Source organism: Lipotes vexillifer, unplaced genomic scaffold, assembly GCF_000442215.2.
Source record: "Lipotes vexillifer unplaced genomic scaffold, Lipotes_vexillifer_v1.1 scaffold40, whole genome shotgun sequence".
Classification (NCBI taxonomy): Eukaryota; Metazoa; Chordata; class Mammalia; order Artiodactyla; family Lipotidae; genus Lipotes; species Lipotes vexillifer.
This window is the reverse complement of record NW_006771578.1, coordinates 3,297,637-3,322,867: the sequence shown is the minus strand read 5'-3', so window position 1 is coordinate 3,322,867 and position 25,231 is coordinate 3,297,637. Positions and strand designations below refer to the sequence as shown.

General features: G+C 44.4%; 1 protein-coding gene across 1 annotated transcript in view; it reads left to right on the top strand.

The window, feature by feature from the left end:
• GRK7 (G protein-coupled receptor kinase 7) overlaps positions 1–25,231 on the top strand; it is a 37,737-nt gene that overhangs the window by 10,530 nt on the left and 1,976 nt on the right. Inside the window, 1 exon segment of the mRNA XM_007446960.1 lies at positions 15,681–15,955. Within this exon segment, the coding sequence (XP_007447022.1) occupies positions 15,681–15,955 (275 nt within the window).

Here is a 25,231-nt window from a genome sequence, read left to right as displayed (position 1 = left end):
GGCCCGCGAGCCATGGCCGCTGAGCCTGCGCGTCCGGAGCGTGTGCTCCGCAACGGGAGAGGCCACAACAGTGAGAGGCCCGCGTACCGCAAAAAAAAAAAAAGAGCACTGGCCTGGGAGGCAGAAACCCTGGCTTATCACTGACTCACTGTGTCTGGCATCTCAGGCAGGCCCCAGAACATCCTTAAGATTTCAGGAGTCTATGAGATAGTCTTTGAATTATTTGTAGGAAAAGACTCGCAAACGCCAAAGGTAAACACATGGCATACGCTTTACTATGATTTACTGGGATATCAGTAAGGGTTCTTACTGGACGAAGGGAAGTTACTTAAGGAAATGAAATTAATGGTTTACATAACTAAGAAGCCCAGAGTGACCCAGGGTCTGAGCAGTACCAGCGGGAAACTCTCCTGTGCCCCAGCTCTGCTCTCCTCGGCATTGGCCTCACTCCCGCTCTCAGGGGCTCCTGAGTGGGGGCCACCGACAGCTCCACGCATATCCTACCAACCGAGCAATCCCGTGGAAAGAGAACCGTTCTTTACGAACAGTTCCTTCAAATTCCCAGGGAAGACTCTCAATGGACAGCTCAAGTCACATGCCCAGCCATAACCAAGTCCATTAGCCAGGCTAGATCTCTGCTGTGCTCAGGAGCCAGGGAGACATTCTGTCCTATATATATATCAGGAACTGAGGGCAGAGGAAAGTGTTCTCCAATGGAAAGTAGGGATGGAGGGACTTCCCTGGTGGTCCAGTGGTTAAGGCTCCGTGCTTCCAATGCAGGGGGCGAGGGTTCGATCCCTGGTGAGGGAACTAAGATCCCACATGCCGCGTGGTGCAGCCAAAAGAAAAAGAAAGAAAAGAGGGGTGGAAGAGAATGGTGAAATGGAATTCAGATAAGCAAAAACAGCGGGTACCCCTAATAACTGCTGTTATCTCAATGGTTTGAAAAGTTTGGAAGAGTTCTGACCTCTTAATCAAGGGATGATGGGATCTAGAGCCTTTCTATAAAGACTTACAAGATAGGGAGTATTATGGAGATGGAGAAATTGAGACTCAGAGAGGTTAAGTTACCCACCCAAAGTCACATCTCTCATATGTGAGATGAACCCAGGTATGCCAGATTCAAGAGTACTTACAGTTTTGATTCCACCTTGTCAAGTTCACACACAGAGCAGAATGTGGCCTCTGGTTTGTAATGCTATAAAAGGCCCTCCACTGAGTAAAGCTCAGAATGAGTGCATGTGATGACATAGCATATCTTCCTCAGTCTGGTCTGATATGGACCTCAACCTCAAGCCTAGTTGAACCTCTAATGAAGTTAAGACTTTGGAAAAGGATTGGCCCAACCTTTACAGGGAATGATGTGACTAATATCTCAGTCAGCCTTCCCACACCCAGGCACAATATCATTAAACGTGGTCCCAGCCACTGTCGATATTCACCTTTAATAAATGTGATAGGGCTTCCCTGGTGGCGCAGTGGTTGAGAGTCCGCCTGCCGATGCAGGGGACATGGGTTCGTGCCCCAGTCTGGGAAGATCCCGCGTGCCGCGGAGCGGCTGGGGCCCGTGAGCCATGGCCGCTGAGCCTGCGCGTCCGGAGCCTGTGCTCCGCAACGGGAGAGGCCACAACAGTGAGAGGCCCGTGTACCGCAAAAAAAAAATAAAAAATAAAAAAAAATAAATGTGATAAGCACTCCTGCCTGTTCTCAGCTGACATCCACATGCACACAATAAAACTAAGTCTTAGCATTTTTAGAGATGCCAGGTAAATATAACAGGAAAATTGGGCAATGGGACTCATGCTGGGACTTTTCAAATTCAACCATCTATGTGGAGAACAGTGACCTTCAGATATTGTGGAACATGAGTCAGTCCTTAAAACTTGCTATATTGTCAGGAATTGGAATGAAGTTAGTGCAGTGACCCAGAAGCTTGTGATATGTTTGGTTACCATGTCCTGCCTCTAACCAACTCCTCACATTCAGAGGGATAATGTCATAGAGTTTGGGCATAACATTTATTTTGAAGCTTCTGTCGTGCCGACTACAATGCTAGTGACACACTGAGTAAGTGATTTTGTCTATTTATTTTTAAAATTTATTTATCTTATTTTTATTTATTTTTGGCTGCGTTGGGTCTTCGTTGCTGCACGCGGGCTTTCTCTAGTTGCGGCGAGCGGGGGCCACTCTTCGTTGCAGTGTGCGGGCTTCTCATTGCAGTGGCTTCTCTTATTGCAGAGCACGGGCTCTAGGGCACCTGGGCTTCAGTAGTTGTGGCTCGTGGGCTCAGTAGTTGTGGCTCGCGGGCTCTAGAGCACAGGCTCAGTAGCTGTGGCACATGGGCTTAGTTGCTCTTCGGCACGTGGGATCTTACTGGGCCAAGGATCAAACCCATGTCCCCTGCATTGGCAGGCGGATTCTTAACCACTGTGCCACCAGGGAAGCCCTGAATAAGTGATTTTAAAAGGATCTCTGAGTGTGTTTCATCAGAAGTTAATACCTACATACATCACAACCATTATGACCCTGCTCCAAAAATTTTTCTCTTTGTGAATTTACTTCTGAGAACCACACAGGACAGGCATTCTGGCTACTTCATGGTCACATATTGGTCTCTACCAAAATCCTAACCACGGGCTGGGCCCGTGAGCCATGGCCGCTGAGCCTGCATGTCCGGAGCCTGTGCTCTGCAACGGGAGAGACCACGATAGTGAGAGGTCCGCGTACCGCAAAAAAAAAAAAAAAAGAATCACTCCATCTGAAGTGAGAGCAGATCAGAAGGGATTCGGGTGGATTGTTGTCATTTGTAATCCAGGTGAGAGATGATGGCAGCTCAGCCAACAGGAGGGGTGGTGGAGCCAGAGCACAGTGTTTGAACTGGGAAGAGATTCCAGAATGACTGGGCCTCAGTGATAGTTTGGACATGGGCTAAGGGAGAGAGGGCTGTCAAGGGTGATTTACTAGGTGAAGTCGTGTCACAGGTACAGACTTGGCCCTGAGTACAACAGGATACCAGGCAAACAAATGCCTGCCTTCATGAAGCCGAGGACAGGGAAGAGACTGATAAGTCAAAGGGCCCTGACAATACAGCAGTCAGACTGTCCAAGTTGAGTGCATAGGAAGGGCACCAGCCTGACATTGGGTTATGGGGTCAGGAAGGGCTTCCAGGAGGAAATGACAACTGAGTCGAGACTTACAAGGCAAACAGAAGTGAGGCAGGTCATCGTCAAAAAATCTAGAAACAATAAATGCTGGAGAGAGTGTGGAGAAAAGGGAGCCCTCTTGCACTCTTGGTGGGAATGTAAATTGATACAGCCACTATGGAGAACAGTATGGAGGTTCCTTGAAAAACTAAAAATAGAACTACCATATGACCCAGCAATCCCACTACTGGGCATATACCCTGAGAAAACCATAATTCAAAATGAGACATGTACCACAATGTTCATTGCAGCTCTATTTACAAGAGCCAGGACATGGAAACAATCTAAGTGTCCATCGACAGATGAATGGATAAAGAAGATGTGGCATATATATACAGTGGAATATTACTCAGCCATAAAAAGAAACGAAATTGAGTTATTTGTAGTGAGGTAGATGGACCTAGGGTCTGTCATACAGAGTGAAGCAAGTCAGAAAGAGAAAAACAAATACCGTATGCTAACACATATATATGGAATCTAAGAAAAGAAAAAAAAAAAGGTTCTGAAGAACCTAGGGGCAGGACAGGAGTAAAGACGTAGACGTAGAGAATGGACTTGAGGACACAGGGAGGGGGAAGGGTAAGCTGTGACAAAGTGAGAGAGTGGCATGGACATATATACACTACCAAACGTAAAATAGATAGCTAGTGGGAAGCAGCTGAATAGCACAGGGAGATCAGCTCGGTGCTTTGTGACCACCTGGAGGGGTGGGATAGGGAGGGTGGGAGGGAGGGAGACGCAAGAGGGAAGAGATATGGGAACATATGTATATGTATAACTGATTCACTTTGTTATACAGCAGAAACTAGCACAACACTGTAAAGCAGTTATACTCCAAGAAAGATGTTAAAACAAAAGAAGTGAGGCAGGTGAAGAGAAAGGAGAGTGGGCTTGGCACAGGGATCAGCATAGGGTGGTGGTCCTCAACTGAGGGCGATTTTGGCCCCTTGAGCACTTTGACAATGTCTGGAGACCTTTTTGGTTGTCATGACTGGGGAGTTGCTACTGGCATCTAGTGGGTAAAGGCCAGGGATGCTGCGAACGTCTTACAACACACACCACAGCCCTTCGCCCCAAGTAATGATCCACCATGTCCATAGTGCTGCAGTGAAAACCCTGGCCAGAGGCCTGGGGCTCAGTCAAGGACAGTGTGACTCTGCAGCTGTCTAGAGTGTGGAGTCACGGGGTGTGAGGGAGACAACAGGTGCCACCAAGAGCGGAGCCTGTGTCAGGCCCTAGGAGGCTGGAGGACTCAGACAAGGGCATTGGAATGCCAAGGGTGCTGGGGAGCCACTGAAGGTTTCCAGGCGGGAAAGTGAGAAAATCAGCCTTGGAAGGGCCAACAGGAAGAGGGAGTTGGGATGAGGGCAAGGAGGAAAGGAGTGCAGTGTTCACAGCAGCAGTATTTACAATCGCCAAGACATGGAAACACCCATCAACAGACAGTTGGCTTAAGAAGATGGGGTATAATATATATGTAAAATGGAATATTACTCCTTCATAAAAAAGAATGGAATCCTGCCATATGCAGCAACATGGATGAGCATAGAGAATATTATGCTTAGTGAAATAAGTCAAAGACAAATACTATATAATACCACTTATATGGAGAATGTAAAAGATAGTACAAGTGAATGTATATGCAAAACAGAAACAGACTCACAGATACAGGAAACAAAGGGGAGAAGGAAGAGAGTCTGGCACTCTGCATGGCTTGGTGCGTGGAGCATGGGTTGGCCCTCCGTCTTCCGTGGGAAGTGCCAGGCTGGCACATTGTCTGTTGAGTTGTGGCAGTGAGGAGAGAAAGAGAGTCGTGAGGCTTGCAGGGTGCGGCAGGAGAGGGCTGTCATGCACGATGATGCGATCCAGGGAACAAACCGTTGCCGCATCACCTAATTTGAGGTAAACACGTTGGAAGCTCAGAGCATCCTTTCAGATCAAGTGCAGCTGATGAAATACGGTCCACAGGATCAAAAAGATGGAAGGAGAGGGAGTCTGCCAATCTGGTTCTGCCACTTACTGTGGCTGCTGTGTACAGATGCACAGGCTGACCACAAACGCAGGCAGAGAACCTCCTTCTAACTGGCCCCAGACGTGCCACTTAGGCTTGCCATAGCCCATAACCCCAGACAAGTCATGCCTCTTCTCTGAGCCTGATTAATACTGCTCCCCTCTTAGGCTTGATGAGAAGATTACAGTAGATGAATGACTAGCAGAGATCAGCCACTTGGTAGGCACTCACAAAATGATTGCTATGATTATTTTACAAGAAGCCCAGCGCTAGACCCTCTGCCACGGTCCCCACTGTTGCATTGTTTCTGCCTCACCTGAAAGGCACTGTAGCTGCTCAGAGGACCTTTGCTGCCGTGCTTTGTTCTCTGAGGGACACTAGGAGCCAGCAGGACCCCAAGGCTGCAGCCGGGTGGGCAGTGGATGAAGGTGCAGCTCGCCTGGAAGCTGAGTCGAGCAGGCACATGCCGTTGTCTCAATTCCTCACAGCCACGTGGAGCTTCGTGTGTGATTTTATTCTGAGTGTCTTAGAGGCACCATGGAAAATAGGCATCAGCCTGCTGCTGGACAGATTCGCTGAATATGAAACCACCTAAGAACACACTCCAGTGGAAGAATCACAGCTATTGATCGCTGATGATGTACCAGGCCCGTCTTTCAATCTGATGGAGTCTTAGGGGCTTCTGGGTTGTTCTTCTTGTGTAGCCGCCCTGCCTGAGACAACCAGAGCCTGGCTTGGTGACCATCGTGGCTAACACCTATTGAGGGCCTGCTACGTGCCAGGCTTTGGAAAGGCAAGCCGTGTGTCTTATGGCTTTAATCTTCATCACAGTCCTATGAGGTAAGAGCTGTGAAGCTCAGAGAGGTTGAGTAACTGGCCTGGGGGTGACCAGCTAGTAATTGGTAGAGCTGAGATCTGCACCAGAGCAGACAGATGCCAGACTGTATAGCTGCAGAATTCGTTCTTGCAGGGATCCCTCTTTTGGATCCCCTCTTCCCAGGGGTGTCAGGGAGAGCAGGAAAGCCCCTCTGGTGAGGCTCCCCCTCCTGCCCAGGAAGCGGCTGGCAGAAAGCGACGGGGCGGGAGGGCAAGGAGCAAAAGTTAAGTCCGCGCTCCGGAGGCTGCAGCCCGGGGCTGAGCACACAGGGCGGAGCCTCGGAGCAAAGTCCCCTGGGGTCCCGGGCCGCATTCCTCTGAGGTCTGCAAAGGCCACCGCTTAAAGGCGCAGAGAAGCAGCTGGGAACGAGAACAAAGCGGCCGGGCCCCCCTCGGAGGAAGGAAGGAGCGAGCCCCAGGAAACAGCCGATAGCGCTAAGCTCAGCTTGTTTTTTTCCTCTGCTCAACAGTTCTCCTGCCACGGCAAACAAAAGATGTACATTCTGATTCCCTCTTCTGTTTGGATTGTGCTGTCGAGTGGATCTGGTTTGTGATGAACTGGGGGGAAGAGGCATCCGCGGGCGGTTTCTTGCTCCGCCGGCCAGTTTGCTGGGCCATCGGGAAACGCAGAGACAGCTTCCTTGACGGCGTCTTTCTCCCCGCGCGGCTCAGTAAATCCAGCCTGGCCTGGCCACACCAAGGGCACCAGGATACAGGCATTTCTTTTAATGATGGAATTTAAGGTTGCCAACTTTTCAGGTTCACTGGGACCTGGAAGTGACCTTGACCTTGAAGGACCTGCACATACACACGCAAGCATGCGCGGAGACACGCACACTTCTTAATGGACGTTTAAAACTAGTCGGATGAGAACTATGCCCTGTCAGCGCCCCCACTGAAAGGCCACACCCTGTTCTCATCACTGCAGATGAGGTCACAGTTCGCTCCTGCCCAGAGCCACACTGGGCTACTCATTGTGCAGGCCCTGCCCCGCCTGGGCCCTGCCACTTAGCTCCCGTGGTTCCCAGGGGTGAGAGTGACAACAACTGCAGGGTCAGTGGAAGCCAGCATCCGACAGCAAGAGCAAAAGGCAGGGGGTGTCCGCACAGGTCCCCACAAGCTGGCTCTGATCCACCTTCCTCAAAGTCTGGACGCCTGTAGGTGACAGGTGGCCCTGATGGGACTAAGCAACCCACATGTGATGACAGTGGTAGATGGACTTCTTGCTGCCCACCGGGGGGAGGGGTTTGGACCCCATCTGGCTTCCTGATGCTTGATGCCCTGAATGCTGGGCATACTTTGTTTTGCCTGGCCAGGTGCACAGTTCTTGGTCTCACAATCTGAAAGAGATTGTTTTGATGCCACAGAGACTGATGTGCGGGGGGGCCCTTTGTAACTGCAGGAGTTAAACTGGGCCACGAGAGGTCAGCGTGGTTAGACCTTGCTGCCCCATGCTGCTTGGCCCATTCTCTCCTCCCACCCCACTCTGAGGAGGCCGTTCGCATGCCGAAGACAAATGGCATAAAGGGCAGGCAATTAATTTTTTCAGCTGGAGGCTGCGATGGAATTTGGGCGCTTAGACTCTGGCGTATGCTGCTGATTCCATTCTTCTCTGTGAAATACCTCCACTCTTCAAGGAGGTGGTGCCCTTCAGAATTCCATCACTGACTTTTTCTGTCTTTAGGGCCAAGAGGTAGAGCCCTGATAATTATTTGGAATGAATCTGAGGTTACCCTGCATGCCGTTAGCGCTCTTTCCACGATTCCAAGGGGCTATAGTGCCGTAAAGACGGCCGGCGATTCTTCACTTGTTTCCTGGGGGTGGGAGCAAGTTGGTCCCAGCATGGCTCAGGGTCTGGTGCCCACCGACCAGCAACCTCTGTGGTGCGGAGCAAGCCAGCCAGCTTGACTGAGCGGTGATGCCGACAAAGAACAGAGAACTTGTTGGGGAAAGAAGAGTAGCAGCTTAAGCAAGAATGGACCGAGATGAGGACTTAGTACCTGGCGGATGGGGAGAGGGAAGGGGGATACTCTAGAGGGAGAAAAGAAATCCTGGAGGGAACTTGGAAGGATAAGAAAAAGCCACCTCGCCTGTTTCCACAGAGGCAGTGTAATGTAGTGGTTCACAGTGCAAACCTGTGCGTGAATCTTGGGCGGGTGACCTTAGGCAAGATTTAACCTCTCTGTGGTTTAGTTTTCTAATCTGCAAAATGGAGGATAGAATAGGCTCTATCTCATAGGTTTATCATGAAGATTAAACAAGAATTTCACGTTAAGCACTTGACAAAATATTTAGCATGTAACAAACACTCAATAAGTATTGCCCATTATTATTTCCAATTTTTCTCCCGGTGTCTGTCTCACGGTCCTTTGTTCATGACCGGCATATGCTGCCCACTTTTCACCCTACACCTTCTACTGAGCGACTGATGTTTATCCAGTGTCCTGATTAGTGATTTTAATCCTTGAAGTCACTCGCCTCTGAAATCTGCTCGCTGGAAACTTGCCACACACGGAGCAAGCTCACAATAAATGTGGCTGAGTAGAACTTACCAGTCACCACCGTCTGAAATGCAGTTGGATGTTGTTTAGTCTTTCTTCATGCCTCTCCCACCCCAGCTCAAGAGACTGAGCCAGTGAGAAGCCTGACCCAGGAACATATAGCCCAACTCAGAGTTGTAGAGAATGAAATACTACATACAGGGAGACCCTCAGCCCCTTTCCCATCTCAGCTCCCACAGTGAGGGCAAGCAGGCTGACACCTCTCAGGTGAGATATTGGAGGACCTCCCTCTGGGGAAACTGAGCAGCCTAACACAGAAGGTCTACAGATACAGGTAGGGTCCCCAGTGACATGGCCTGGCATAATCACCCTACAGTGAAGCCCATCAGTTGACAAGCTTCTTGTCAGCTTTTTGGTGTCGCACTCTTAAGTACAAACAGTCAAAGATCACTTGTCATTTGAAAAAACCCTCCAAAATGAAAGACAATGCCAAAACAAACAGAAGAAAGAAATTGTAGGAAACAGGAACGATGCAGGGAGTAGAAAAGAACAATTTTTTTTAAAACCTACATTAATATCTTTTGAGATTTAAGGGAAGATACTGCATCCATGAAACAAGGACAGATGTTGTAAGACAAAGAACATTCAGAGAAGAGCAAGGACATTTGGAAATTAAAATTATATAAATATGTTCTCAGAACAACGTGGATAAATCTCAAAATCATTATGTTAAAAAAAATCAGACACAAAAGAGTTTCTACCATACAGTTCCATCTACGTGAAATCCAAGAGCAAACAAAACTAATATATGGTGACAGAAATCAGAAAGTGGTTGCCTGGGAAGAGGGGAGGACAATGAACCAGAAGGGGCACAAAGGAAATGAATGGAAATGTTCTTTATCTTGTTTGGGTTGTATTTACATGGGTGTAGTCAGTTATCAAAAGGTACTGAACCCAAAGTACAAGCACATTATTCTGTGTTAATTATATGCTAATAAAAACATATTTGCAGACATGAAAAGTTCAGTAGAAGTCTCCAGATCTAGCTATTTCCTGTAAGTTGATCTAGCTATCAACTTACAGGAAATACAAAGAATAGAGGAACACGTTAAATAACACCACAGGGATGCAGTCAGCAAAATCTGACTATGGGAAACTGCAGTTTAACCAGGTTTTTCTTCCAACAAAATCTTGCAGTGGGGTGAGGAGAGAAAGAGGAAAAACTTATATAGTCCCGAAGATTTAACAGACATATCAATCAATCACACTGTGTGAACCTTACTTGGACCGAAGTTTAAACCAACTATTTAGGGGGCAAGTGTATAGGACAGTTGGGAAAGTATAAATATGTCCAGATATTTGATAATATTCAAGAATTATTGTTATGTTTAAAGTGAGATAATGGTGTTTGCAGTGCTTTGTGTTTATTTGCTTGTTTTTTTAAGTGACCTTATCTTTTAGAGATTCATAGTGAAATACAAATGCTATCTAAGTTAGTGGCAGGGGTGGGGGGCATAGGGCATGAGTAGGGACACAAGAAACAAGATTGGTCATGTGTCAATAATTGTTGAAGCTGGGTATAGAGTACACTGGGTTTATTATTCTAGTGTCTTTTCTTTTGTGTATGTGTGAAATTTCCCATTAATAAAGTACTTTAAAAAAATGGAAGAGTTAGAAGAAAAATTGAGGAAGTCTCCCAGAAAAAAAAGAAAGAAAGAAAACGAAAGACAAAGAGATAGAAGATAGGAGCAAAAATAAGAAACACAAAGGATAAGTTCAGGATTTAAAAAAAGGGGGGAAGGGAGAGAGAAGAAAGAAAATGTAAAGGAGAAAATGATCAAAGAAATAATTTGAGAAAATTTCCCAATACTGACAGCCACTAGTTTCTGGATTGAGAGGCCAGCCAGTAGCCAGCACCAGGGATGAAAAATACCCCACAGCAAAGCCTATCACTGAGAAATTTCATGAAGTTGGTGTACTGGGCCACAAACCTCACACACCCTCTTATATTCTCTCTACGGCCTCCTTTCCTCTCTCTCTTGGGCAACACCCTGTTGGCACCACTTGTAGGCCAAGTTGCTCCTCCACTTTTAGAGCTGGGTGAAATATTATACTGTAGTATGATGTGGGACCTGGTTTTCCAGGCAACTGCTAAGGGTCTGGAGGACATATCTGGAAATAGAGACAAGGATAATTCTTTAGGATAATTCTTTTTTATTTCATGCTTTTAACAATTCTATTTTTTATTATTTTTAGTGATATATAATCTCAATATATGATTAAACATTTACATGTCAGAGAATTCAAAATGACATTTCTTTTTTTTAATTGAGATATTGTTGTTGTACAATATTATATGTTATAGGTGTACAGTATAGTGATTCACAATTTTTAAAGGTCATACTCCATTTATAGTTATTATAAAATATTGGCTATATTCCCTATGTTGTACAATGTATCCTTGTAGCTTAGTTTATACCTATTAGTTTGTACCTCTTAAAGCCCTACCCCTATGTTGCCCCTCCCCCCTTCCCTCTCCCCACTGGTAACCACTAGCTCCTTCTCTGTATCTGTGAGTCTGCTTCTTTTTTGTTATATTCACTTGTTTGTTGTATCTTTTAGATTCCACATATAAGTGATATCATATGGGGTCAACTATTGACTAATGGAAGTAGGAGATGGGAGGGAGCTGGGCAGATAGATGCCCCTCCTCTGCTCTCCCCTGTGGTTCTTCCTTGTGACTCTTGCAGAAGAGTTTCATGTGCCTCATGAACTAGCAGCCAGTGTGGTAACGTCTGGTGTCACATCCCCCCACCCCTTACTCCTTTTTCCCCTGTGCATTCTATTATGAAAACTTTCAGACATACAGGGAAGTTGAAGGAATTCACAGCGAGCACCTGTACACCCATGACCTAGAGTTCACCTTTGACATTTTAAACAGCTTTATTGAGATGTAATTTAAATACCATAAAATTGACCCATTTAAAGTGTACAGTTCAATGGTTTCTAGAATATTCACAGAGATATACAAACATTATCACAATTTTAGAATATTTTCTGCACCCCCAAAAGAACCCCCCTACCCATTAGCAATCAGTCCCATTCCCCTTCTCCCAACCCTAAACAACCACTAAAATTGGTTGCATGCAATTTTAGATATTGCATTTCAATGGAATCCTACAGTAAGTGGTCTTTGGTGACTGGCTTCTTTCACTCAGCATAACGTTTTCAGGGTTCATGCATGTCATAACATGTGTCAACACTTCATTCTTTTTTATAGCTGAGCAATATTCCATTGTGCATTATTAACATTTTATTAGACTTGCTTTATCACATGTCCATCCATCTATCCATCCCTCTGTTGATCCATTAATCCATCTTATATCTTTCATGTATTTCCCCCATTTTGCTGTTGTTGTTGAGCACACAAAATTCTGAGTCATTCAGGGTGAGGTTACATAAGATAATAAGAGCAACGATGAAAAATTTGCAGTGTTTTTTGTTTAACATGTGCTTTGACCTTCACATTTTTAATACCATGCTCTCTGACATAAGAAATTTATAAATATATATCTTATTTTCTGGCCTAGTTAACTTTCTTTTTCCTCTGATAAATATTACTTTTTTCCTTTCCAAAGTACTTAAAATTAGAGAATGAGCTTTTAAAAATGAGATATTTAAAAAATGAGTGTGTATTTGTTACATGAAAACTAAACATTATGAAGGACTTACTTTAAGTTTTACTCGTCTTCTCACTGGATATTTCCCCCATTTTCTAAGCTTTTTCCCAACCGTCAGTGCCTTCACCTTGCGCACCTCTCAAGTGAATCTCATATCACATTATCACACGGCCACCCTGGGTGCAACACGTGAGTCTGGGAGATGGAGTGCTTAGCCTTCAGACTCTATAGTAAAGGGACAAAGGGAAAAGGGAGCCTGGGAATGGACTTTTGCCACCTTGGCAGACAGTGTTTCTCAATTTCATCTACATCTCCCCCTCCAGTCTCCCCTCCCACCATTGCATCCCACAGAGCTTATACTCCAGAAATGCCAAATTACTTAAAGTTCCCCGAACACCCCACATTTTTCCGGACTCCATCTCTTGCACATGGCCATTACCTGGACAGCCTTCTCTTTGTGAGAAGGTTCTTCCCTCATAATTCAGCTCAGCTGTCACTTTTCAGTGAAGTGTCCCCAACACACACATTCACACACACACACACACACACACACACACACACAGCCTCTGGCCTCCCTATGTTTGTTTTCCACTCCCATTAAGGCATTTACCCTCCTTTACTGAATTAACCTTCTGACCTGTCTCCACCAGCCTATAAATCCTCAAGGTCAGGGGCCAGGCCTAGTATGTCTTGGTATCCCTAGAAATCACTGCAGGGTGTAGCTTAACAAATATTTGTTGGATAGTGGATGGAAAACATCTAGTTACCGTCTTCACTATTGTTTACGTAAGAAACATTTTGTTGGGCGTGCAGCAAGGGAGGCTCAGGGGTAAATACCCAGTTTGATACAAAGATGAGTATGACTGTATCCTGGGCCTCAGAGGAGCCTACAGTACCCTTTTGTTTGGGCAGACGTAACACTGAACAAGATGCCAGGACAACAGATGTAAACTGTTGTCCCAGGCCAACTGGAACATATGGCCACCCAAATTACATACACGCTCCTACGGAAACAGCAGTGCCATGCTGACTCATGCCCAGCCTGTCAGACCAAGGTCACTTCCACAATTTTCTTGTTCAAGCCAATTACTCCTCATTAGTCCTTAGGTCATTTATGTTTTTCATTGTTGTTATCCATGTAAAAATCATCCATGAAATTTAATATTCCTAAGGTATTACATATATTGTGTACATTAAAAACAGATATTTAAGCAACTAGACAGAAAAAAAATCACCCAGTAAACAACTAAAAATACTTTCCAACCTTTTTTGATGTACTGAATTCACATTTATAATCAGTATAATCAGTATGCGAAACCCATTACATATATGCACTTCTTGGTATTAACACTAGACTCTAGTCTTTTTTTTTTTTTTTTTCTGGTTGCATGGCGGGCATGTGGGCGTGCCCCCTACAGTGGGAGTACAGAGTCTTAACCACTGGACTGCCAGGGAAGTCTCCTGGTCTATTGTCTTTATTGAAAGGCATTGGGTGTTTCCAGCTTGCAACCATTATGAATAATGACGCTACGAACATCGCGATGTAGATTCCTTTCCCTTTCTTCTGAATCAATTATTTGAGCTACTTGCTCCAAAGTCAAGTGACCTGGTTGAAGAACAGGAACAGTTGATACATCTCATTGTCTATGCTCTGTGTCTTACTGCTCTCCTAAAAATCTAAGTCAAATTACAGAGCACATCTGTTTCTCACAACTCTGCCAATACTTTATGTTCTCATTTTTATGTAAATATTAATAGAAGCTTATTGTCATTTCAGGGTGTTCTTTGCATTTTTAAGTGCTGCAAATGTTATACTTTAATCAAAAGCAGCTTAGTTTTTATGAAAACATATTATAATGTAAGTATATACTTTATAATTACAAGGTATGTTGCAGGTATTCATTAAATATTTGTTGAATGAATGAACGTATTGAAATTCTACTCAGTTACAAAGAGACAGATGCTGCATGATTCCACTTATACGAGGTACCTAGAATAGTCAGATTCATAGAGACAGAAAGTAGAACGGCGGTTGCCAGGGCCTGGGGAGTTGGGGTAATGGGGAATTGTTTTGGGGGTTTTTGTTTGTTTGTTTTGCTTTGTTTTGTTTGGCTGCGTTGGGTCTTCGTTGCTTCACGCGGGCTTTCTCTAGTTGCGGCGAGCGGGCGATACTCTTTGTTGCAGTGCTCAGGCTTCTCATTGTGGTGGCTTCTCTTGTTGCAGAGCACAGGCTCTAGGTGCGCAGGCTTCAGTAGTTGTGGCACGTGGTCTCAGTAGTTGTGGTTCATGGGCTGTAGAGCGCAGGCTCAGTAGTTGTGATGCACAGGCTTAGTTGCTCCACGGCATGTGGGATCTTCCTGGACCAGGGCTCGAACCCGTGTCCCCTACATTGGCAGGCAGATTCTTAACCACTGCACCACCAGGGAAGCCCAATGGGGAATTGCTTAATGGGTATAGAGTTTCAGCTTTTTAAGATGAAGAGTTCTGGAGATTCATTGCACAACATAAATGTACTTAATACTCTTTAACTAAACACTTAAAATGGTAAGATGGTAAATTGTATGCTACGTGTATTTAAATATATATATATATATATATATATATATATATATATATATATATATATATATATATACACACACATAGAGTAAATTGTGTGCTACGTGTATATATATATATATATATATATATATATATATATATATATATATATATATATATATATATATACACACACATTAACCCAATGGTCATTTGGTATATATTGTCAGTAGAAGTGTGCCTACAATATATAGTCTTGCATGTTAAATGAAGTTTCATGTGTGGAATTTTATGGATTAAAATTTCTGTATTAAATTTTCAGTGCAGAGACAAACAGCCAAAGATGGCTGATATTTTAGTATCATTACATAGCAAATAGAGTAAAAAAATCATAGACTAGATAATATTATGTGAACGTCCAATATTAGCAATAAAGAACTCCACTTAAAAAAAATCATGCATCTAATTTTCTATTATCTGTGAATAAAAAGCAGAAGCAGGACTTAGGGGATCTTCGAGACAGCCACGTGAACTTTTTACCTTAAAGATGAGGTGAGGGGACTAAGAGAGTCTAGGTGATTTTCCCACTTCAAGATCAGCCGTATCTCTCTCTTTCATAATGCACTCCAACCAAATCCTTTTTATGTCTCATTGGCCAGAATGGATTGCATGGCCTGCCCTGACTGCACCAGAGGCTGCTGGGAAAGCAAGGAATAGAATAGGTTAGACACATGGCCACTCCAAGTAAATTAGGGTTCCCTCAACAAGGAAAGAAAAGGAGAAAGGGTATTGCGTAGGCTGTCAGCAGTGTCTGTTCAACTCACACTAGTGTTTTTATTTTGTTTTGTTTTTGTTTGGGGCATTACAGGCTGGAACCAATGGTTATATGGCTCCTGAAATCCTAATGGAAAAAGCGAATTATTCCTATCCTGTGGACTGGTTTGCAATGGGATGCAGTATTTATGAAATGGTTGCTGGACGAACACCATTCAAAGATTACAAGGAAAAAGTCAGTAAAGAGGATTTAAAGCAAAGAACACTGAAAGAGGAAGTCAGATTCCAACACGATAACTTCACAGAGGAAGCAAAAGACATTTGCAGACTCTTCTTGGCTAAGACACCAGAGCAACGCTTAGGAAGCAGGTAACTATCATATAAAGACATGATTAGTGATGTCAGCATTTCCACAGGGATTTGGAGAATACTTTGGATTAATGACAAAGGCTTGCGATTAAGTAGTAGTAGTATTTTCTTGTTATTATTTGTATATTACGTGGTTAAGTATTTTCCACACTTTCAAACACTATGAACACTTGATATGGAACAATCTCCAAGATGTTTTATTTTTTTTATTTTTTTTTTATTTTTTGCGTTACGCGGGCCTCTCACTGTTGTGGCCTCTCCCATTGCAGAGCACAGGCTCCGGACGCACAGGCTCAGAGGCCATGGCTCACGGGCCCAGCCACTCTGCGGCATGTGGGATCTTCCCGGACCGGGGCATGAACCCGTGTTCCCTGCATCGGCAGGCGGACTCTCAACCACTGCGCCACCAGGGAAGCCCCAAGACGTATTTTTTTAAAAATAAATACTGCAGTTTTTAAATTTTATTTTATTTATTTATTTATTTTTGGCTGTGCTGGGTCTTCGTTGCTGCACGCAGGTTTTCTCTAGTTGCAACGAGCCGGGGCTACTCTTCATTGCCGTGCACTGGCTTCGTATTGCGGTGGCTTCTCCTGTTGCTGAGCATGGGCTCTAGGCACGTGGGGTTCAGTAGTTGTGGCACGCGGGCTCAGTAGTTGTGGCACATGGGCTTAGTTGCTCCACAGCATGTGGGATCTTCCCAGACCAGGGCTTGAACCCGTGTCCCCTGCCTTGGCAGGTGGATTCTTAACAACTGCACCACCAGGGAAGTCCTCCAAGATGTATTTTAAAGTGAAAGATTCTGCCCCTTTAAACATCTCTGTAAAATATCATTAATCAGTCAACAAATATTTATTAAGTACATATGATGTTGCCAGCTATGTTAAGTACAGTTGAAATTAGTTTTGAGGAAAGTCAAGTTTTATTGCGTACAAAGGAATAATAAGATCAAGATATTTTAGAAGAAAAAAATAAGAAAACCTGACCTATGAAAAGACCCTTGGCAGTGAGTAACTGTGTTATGTAAGGAGAAAACCAAGGGTTTTCAAGTCACAGACATAGACTCACATCCCAGCCTGGCTACATACTGATCATTTTACCCTGAGCAACTGAATTACTTTCTTGGAGTCTCAATATCCTCATATATAAAATGGGGTTTTTTGTGGGTGTGATTGTTAATTTTATGTCTTAACTTGACTAGGCCACAGTACTCAGATATTTGATCAAACACTATTCTAGATGTTTCTGTGCAGGTATTTTTTAGGTAAGATTAACATATAAATGTGTAGGTTTTGAGTAAAGCAGGTTATTCTTCATTATGTTGAAGGCCTTAATAGAAAAGGACTGACCTCCCTGGGAGAAGGAATTCTGCCAGCAAACCACCTTTGAACTTGAACTGTGACTCTTCCCTGAGTCTCCAGCCACACAGCCTACCTTGCAGAATTTGAACTTGCCAAGCCTCCACAATTGCCTGAGCCAGTTCCTTAAAATAAACTCTCTCTCTCTCTCTCTCTCTCTCTCTCTCTCTCTCTCTCTCTCTCTCTCATACATACACATGTACTAGGGGGAGAGGAAAGAACTTTTCTTCTACCCTCTTAGGTTTAGGAATGGAAGCCTAAAAATTAAACTGCCAAAAGATGATTAGCAAGAGAAAAGACAGATTTTTATTTATGTACATACACAAGAATTCACAAAAAAGTGTAACTAGGGGGCTTCCCTGGTGGCACTAGTGGTTGAGAGTCCGCCTGCCGATGCAGGGAACACGGGTTCGTGCCCCGGTCCGGGAAGATCCCACATGCCGCGGAGCGGCTGGGCCCGTGAGCCATGGCTGCTGAGCCTGCGGGTCCGGAGCCTGTGCTCCGCAACAGGAGAGGCCACGGCAGTGAGAGGCCCGCGTACCGCAAAAAAAAAAAAAAGTGTAACTAGGTGGCAGTGAGAATTGAGGGCTTATGTTCCATTTAATAGGGAAGGGGGAGGGGGAGAAGGTCACTTACAGGGAAACAAATGACTTCTTTGAAATAGTGGGGTAAGGGCACTTATGGGAGAACAGTTGACTTTTAGGAAAGATAAATGGCCCTTAGAAGAATAGATGGGAGATATGATAGCTTTGTGGCAATGTCTATTTAGGTGTGGTGCTGAGTTCTGTCACTGGTGATAAGAGTCGATCTTTCCTGGTTCCAAAACTCCTGAAATTCCCGGAGAGAAGATTTATGAGTTGAGTTTTTTCCCAAGCCTCTGCTTATCTTAAAGGCAGACAAAGGGGAGTTCAAAACCTGCATCTGTTGACTCTCAAATAACTTCAGCTCAAAATAATTTTTATGCCACTGTTGTACATTCTGGACACCTCAGCGCCCTTTTGGTTCTGTTTCTCTAAAGAACCCTAACTAATTCAGTGGGATATTTTGAGGTTTAGATATAATGCTTGCAAAGTTAGATATAACATAGGTTAGGAATCATTCAATGTGATAGCAATTATTATTAATTAGTTCTAAGGGTGATATCAGATAATATTTTGACTAAACTACGAGCTCGTGTGTCTTAAATTACTTGGACTGAATTTTCAAAATCTAGAAATACATACAAAAAGAAAGTTACAACCATAAAGTAAGATGACTGATTTTTAATATTACACCAAAACTTAGAGAGCCAAATTACTCTAAATCTTCTGAGTAATTGTCAGTGGAGGCTCTAGAACAGGGCTGCCTTAGCTCACGATGTTTACGTATGGAGGCAAGCTTTTTATTTTTGATCTGATTTTTTAAAATAGCGAAACAAAATTCATTTGTAATGATTTTCAAAGCATTTCAAAGATAACGAAACTAACAAATGAGTATTTTGAAATGAGATGGAACTCTTCACTGATGTGAAAGTAAAATGTGGAAGTGATTTTCCTGTGTAGATTCCAACATTGTTGTATTAGTGTGGTCAAAATAGGCCACGTTGTGATTACAAGCAAATCCCAAAGTATCAGCGGCTTAAAACGAAAGGATTATTTCTCATTCATATGAAGTCCTCTATGGGTCCAGGGGTTCTCCAGGTATCTCCCTTCTGAGTGGTGACTCAGAGCTTCAGGCTACTTCCACCTTTCAGCCCCACTGGAACTGGTGGTTTCGGTTGCTATGGCAACAAGAGAGAATGCAGAGAACCTGGGGAGCTTTGTCCTGCCTCAGACCCACTTTACAGGTCATTTCAGATATACTTCTGTTGGACAGAATGAGTCCTCGGGCCCTGCCTAAGGGCAAGGGAGCTGACTAGTGCTGCTTTCTGTCTGTCCAGGAAGGAGAGGAGAGCTGGATCTGGTGAACACAGACCAACCATCTCCACCATCTTGGCTCTCAAGCCCATGCTGGGGGGAATCAGAGGATGTACCAACGGTGGCCAAGGGAGTGAAAGAAGCAAACAGTCTCTTTAGATGACTTCCCTGAAGGGAACACAACCCACTTGGTGTCTTTGAATAAAAATCTATCTCAGGGGCTTCTCTGGTGGCGCAGTGGTTGAGAGTCCGCCTGCCAATGCAGGGGACACGGGTTCGAGCCCTGGTCCGGGAAGATCCCACATGCCGCGGAGCAACTAGGCCCGTGAGCCACAGTTACTGAGCCTGCGCATCTGGAGCCTGTGCTCTGCAACAAGAGAGGCCGCGACAGTGAGAGGCCCGCACACCGCGATGAAGAGTGGCCCCCACTAGCCGCAGCGAGAGAAAGCCCTCGCACAGAAACGAAGACCCAACACACCCAAAATTAAATAAATAAATTTATTAAAAATCTTTCTCGGGCCTCCCTGGTGGCGCAGTGGTTGAGAGTCCGCCTGCCGATGCAGGGGATACGGGTTCGTGCCCCGGTCCGGGAGGATCCCACATGCCGCGGAGCGGCTGGGCCCGTGAGCCATGGGCGCTGAGCTTGCGCGTCCGGCAATGGGAAAGGCCACGACAGTGAGAGGCCCACATATCGCAAAAAAAAAAAAAAAATCTTTCTCAGTACTTTATAAGCACACTTTTTTTTTTTTACATCTTTATTGGAGTCTAATTGCTTTACAATGGTGTGTTAGTTTCTGCTTTATAACAAAGTGAATCAGTTATACATATACATATGTTCCCATATCTCTTCCCTCTTGTGTCTCCCTCCCTCCCACCCTCCCTATCCCACCCCTCCAGGCGGTCTGTAAGCACATTTTGAATCTGTAAAATGAAACATTGACTAACTTCTTCAGGAAAACGCCACCTTAAAGCACTGGATCATGGCCTGAAGCTGCTCTGTCAAGCAAAACCTTTTTAAAAAGCATTTGTTGTTGTGACTGTTTTGTATAAAAACTGTTTACAACATTAGAGAGAAAGCATATAAAAACCAGCTGTTCAGTGAAAGAGAAAACCTTCCAACATTTTCATTTCAACTCTTTGTATTTTTTAAACATTCATTCAAATGAGATAATGTTTGATAACTTTCGTGGGCAACCTCCAAAGCCGAGCAAATACCTAGACAATGTGTTACACAGCGGAGAGGTCAAGTGCCCCCTCCCTGTTGCATTCACGAGCATTTGAAAGAAAGAAAAAAACCCTTCTCCTTCCTTAGACATCACTGAAGGGAATCTCCTCTTTTGCCTTTATGGGTCTGTGAATTAATTTTGCAAAGAAGCCAAAAGCTTTTCTGATCATCTCACAGGGACTCCAGATAGGGTCAACTATGGTGTGTTCCAATAAAATAAAAGGTGAAGTCTTAACTATTTTGCAGGATTTATTCTGATCAGACAGTGCAGCCAAATAAGGACAAATAACCATGCAAGTCTCTGACTTAAGTGCTTCTCAGGCCAATAGCCACTGTTCTTGGCAGACCAAACCCCACAGTGTGGTCCTCGTGTATGGGCAGCTGGTATCTTTCCTTCATTGACTGTTGTTAGAAAATCCATTGTAATCTCTGTGTGGGGTTTGGTAACACAATAGGCCCTGTCAATGTTCTGAAATATATTCAATAAGCAGGAGAAGTCTCCCTGCAGCTGCTGATTTGGCCCTTAGAAAAGGTGCTGCCACCCTCAATAGTCTCCCCTATTTGCCCAAGGGCACTGCATGATGATGGGCCAAAAGAGCCCTGAACAAATCTGCCAGGGAAAGGTTCAAGCGTCAAATAACCTTCACTCTAATTACACAACTGAGGTAAGCATGGCTAGTGCAAAATAGCCAAGTGATCAGCTTTCCGGTAGCCTGGACGCAGAGGGAAAGGAGCAGAAGTTGGAGAGCCTAGTCTTTTGTTGTTAACATCAGCACCCACAGATATTTATTGGAAAGAGGCATAAGGCATGGGCCCTGCCCTCCAGGGGCATGTGGCAGAACATAAAGAAAACCTCAATGTCACCCGTTTTCCCCCAGTCTTCTGTGACTAGTTGCAAAAAGGCTGCAGTTGGCCATCCCTTATGGACACGCCAATGCCATCCGGGCCTGGTTGAGATGTTAGTTAAGAACGGTGCCTTTTTTAAAAAGTTTATTCTATTGAGGTAGAGTTGATTTACAACATTGTGTTAATTTCTGCTGTACAGCAAAGTGATTCAGTTATACATATATGTGTGTGTGTGTATATATATATATATATATATATATATATACACTCTTTTTTTCATATTCCTTTCCATTATAGTTTATTACAGGAGGTTGAATATAGTTCCCTGTGCTATACAGCAGGACCTTGTTGTTTATCCATCCTGTATATAATAGTTTACATCTGCTAATCCCAAACTCCCAATCCACCCCTGCCCCTTGGCAACTGCAAGTCTGTTCTCTACATCTGTGAGTCTATTTCCTAGATAAGAGAATTGTGCATCTTGATGTGAGGACTGGTATAGCAAGTTCCCCCACGGTCACCGAGCCCATGGGCACTCTCCTTTATCCAAGTTAAATCTGCTCAGAGTGACTTTAAAAGTGCCCTCTTGACTTCTGGTACAGTGTGTTCATACCTGCCAGCGGCCATCAAGATGGTACAAGCTTCTTCCTCATGGCACCTGGTCCCATTCTAACTCCTCTGTTCTCTTTGAGACACACAGGCCTGAGGTTCATTCCTGATCTACTTGGGTGGAATTTTACCTCTATCCTTGTTCTGACACATTTAAAATCTGGTACCAACCCCCATTCCTCAAATCTTTCTGATACTTTAAAATGTTGCTGTGTAAATTATACCTCAGTAGGTCTGACTTTTAAAAAAAATCCATCCTTGAAGTTTCAATTCATCTTAGTAGCCCTCCCTCAAGGCTCTTACCCTACAGAATGTAAACCACACAGACATTGGTCAGTAGCTTCTTTATTTTTTTGGCTGCATTGGGTCTTTGTTGCTGTGCGCGGGCTTTCTCTAGTTGCAGTGAGCAGGGGCTACTCTTCATTGTGGTGGACTCTCTTGTTGGGGATCATGGGCTCTAGGCGCACGGGCTTCAGTAGCTGCAGCGTGCAGGCTCAGTAGTTGTGGCCACGGGATTAGTTGCTCCGTGGCATGTGGGATCTTCCTGGACCAAGAATCGAACCCGTGTCCCCTGTTTTGACAGGCCGATTCTTAACCACTGTGCCACCAGGGAAGTCTGATCAGTAGGTTCTAATAGATGGCAAGCCTGCATTTCCCTTTCTTTCAATTCATGGAGACTCAGTGGCTTTGGGGAGAGCAGAGTTACCTTATAGTATCTTATGATACAGTTTTCCATACCTCTCTTTTCAGTGGAGTCATAATGGGAAAAGTCCAAGGAGTCCTGGATGGGCCTTTCTGGATGGAGCTAGGCTTGAATCACAAAACAAGAACTGGGGAATTGCTGGACATCAGAAGCCTTCGACTGAGTTTCTCTTTTCCATAATAATATTTGACTACAATTTTTGCTTTGAAAAATTCACCTATATTTGCTGGCTTTCTCAGATACACAGCTATTTATAAATGCAAAAGCAAGTAAAAGAGGTTTAAAATACAGTTAAAAGACAGATAGGGTTGTTTTGATGGTTAAATGTGACAAAGTAAGTGAAGAGCATAACGTTGTGTTAGCCAAGAGTAGCTCTGAATAAATGTTGGTTATTTCCACTTGTTATTAGTAATGTGATTATTGAGTTTAGACTCTAGTCATCTTATTGGACAGAGTCTGCTGCAGTAATCCTCAAACACAGTAGGGAGTCTCTGAAGGGGATGTATGTGGGAAGCCCTCAATCCCTTTCCTAAAAGCTTTCTGATTACTAGAACAAAAATGAAAAAGGGAAGACCATGAATGTAATTAGCTTTATTAAGGTTGATTTATGACAGAAATTGACTTCTTCCAAAAGGAAGACATCTCTTAGACCAGCATACCTACTCATATAAAAGAAAAAGAGGGGACTTCCCTGGTGGTCCAGTGGTGAAGAATCTGCCTTACAACGCAGGGGTCACGGGTTCGATCCCTGGTCAGGGAACTAAGATCCTACATGCCGTGGGGCAACTAAGCCCGCGTGCCACAACTACTGAGCTCGTGCACCTCAACTAGAGAACCCACGCGCCCTGGAGCCTGGACGCCACAACTAGAGAAGAGAAAACCTGCACACCACAACTAGAGAGAAGCCTGTGCGCCACGATGAAAGATCCCGTATGCCTCAACGAAGATCCTGCATGCCGCAACTAAGACCCGATGCAGCCAAAAATAAATAAATTAAATAAATAAATGATAAATAATAAATCTTTTTTAAAAAATGAGAAAGAGAAAAAAATCGTTTGAACCTGATGCCACAAAACAGCCCTCTTTTTATTTCTTTAAAACTTGGACTCAAGAAGAACCAAGAGAAGTGTATGGTAGACCACCCCTAATATAGTCCCCAAAGATCCCTACCTTCTGCCATCCACACCCTTGAGTAACCCCTTCCCTTAAGGATGGGCTGGACTTACTTGTACGTACTGACTTGCTTCTAACAAGTAGAATATGGCAGAAGTAATGAGATGTCATTTCCAAGATTAGGTAATAAAAACACTGTGTCTTATATCTTGAGCTCTCTCTCTGTCTCTCTCTTGCTATGACCATTTGTCCTGAAGAAAGACATTTACAATGGTATCAGGCAGCCCTGTGAAGAGGCTCACATGGTGAGGGATGGAGACTTTCCAATAACCATATGAGTGAGCCTGGAAGCAGATTACCCCAACCCTGACCCCCCACCCAGTCGAACCTTCAGATGAGACCACAGCCTTGACCAACAGCTTTACTGTGATGTCTCTAGAGACCTTGAGTCAGAGGCACCCAGTTAACTCAAGTCTAGATTCTTGCCCCACAGAAACTGTGAGATAATAATAAATGTTTTTGTTTTTGTTTGTTTTAATAAAGCCTGGTTTTTTTAAAATATTTATTTATTTGGCTGCTCTGGGTCTTAGTTGCAGCACACAGGATCTTCATTGCTGCATGAAGGATCTTTAGTTGCAGCATGCAGACTCTTAGTTGCAGCATGTGAACTCTTATTTGCAGCATGTGGACTCTTTCTTAATTGTAGCATGCGGGATCTAGTTCCCAGACCAGGGATCAAACCCAGGTCCCCTGCACTGGGAGCACAGAATCTTAATCTCTGGACTGCCAGGAAAGTCCCAAATGTTTGTTGTTTTAAGCCACTAAATGTTGGGGCAATCTGTTACACAGCAATAGGTAACTAATATAAAAGGTTACACAACTAACTGGAAACACACATTTTTCCCCCTTATTCTAAGGCAAATACTAGAATAATTTCTAGCATGGGGAAGGAGGGTTTGATAACAAACAACTGTAGTCTTAAGCACTGAACGTATGCTCAGTTATGCTGCTAAAAATTGCTAATGGATTATTTAAAAGTCTTCAGAGATTACTGTGGCAGTTGAGGGAGGTAGGTGGGGCTCCTAGAAATCATGTCATATGAAGAGTGAGGAGATCTGGCTGCTGTCTTTTAAAATGTAAGTGGTAGTCAGGTAAGAAGAGACATGCTTCAGTTGTTCTATGTAACCCTGAAGGACAGAGCAAGAGGCAGTGAGTGACTTGGAAGCTGCAGGCAAGCAGGTTCTGACCCCACTGAATTTTGCTGGTGTTTCCATGAAACACCAAGAACAAAAGTCGTGTCAACTACTTCGCTGTTTAAAAATTACATCCAGGTGCTTCCCTAGTGGCGCAGTGGTTGGGAGTCCGCCTGCCAATGTAGAGGACACGGGTTCGTGCCCCGGTCCGGGAAGATCCCACATGCCGCGGAGCGGCTGGGCCCGTCAGCCATGGCCGCTGAGCCTGCGCGTCCGGAGCCTGTGCTCCGCAATGGGAGGGGCCACGACGGTGAGAGGCCCGCGTACCACAAAAAAA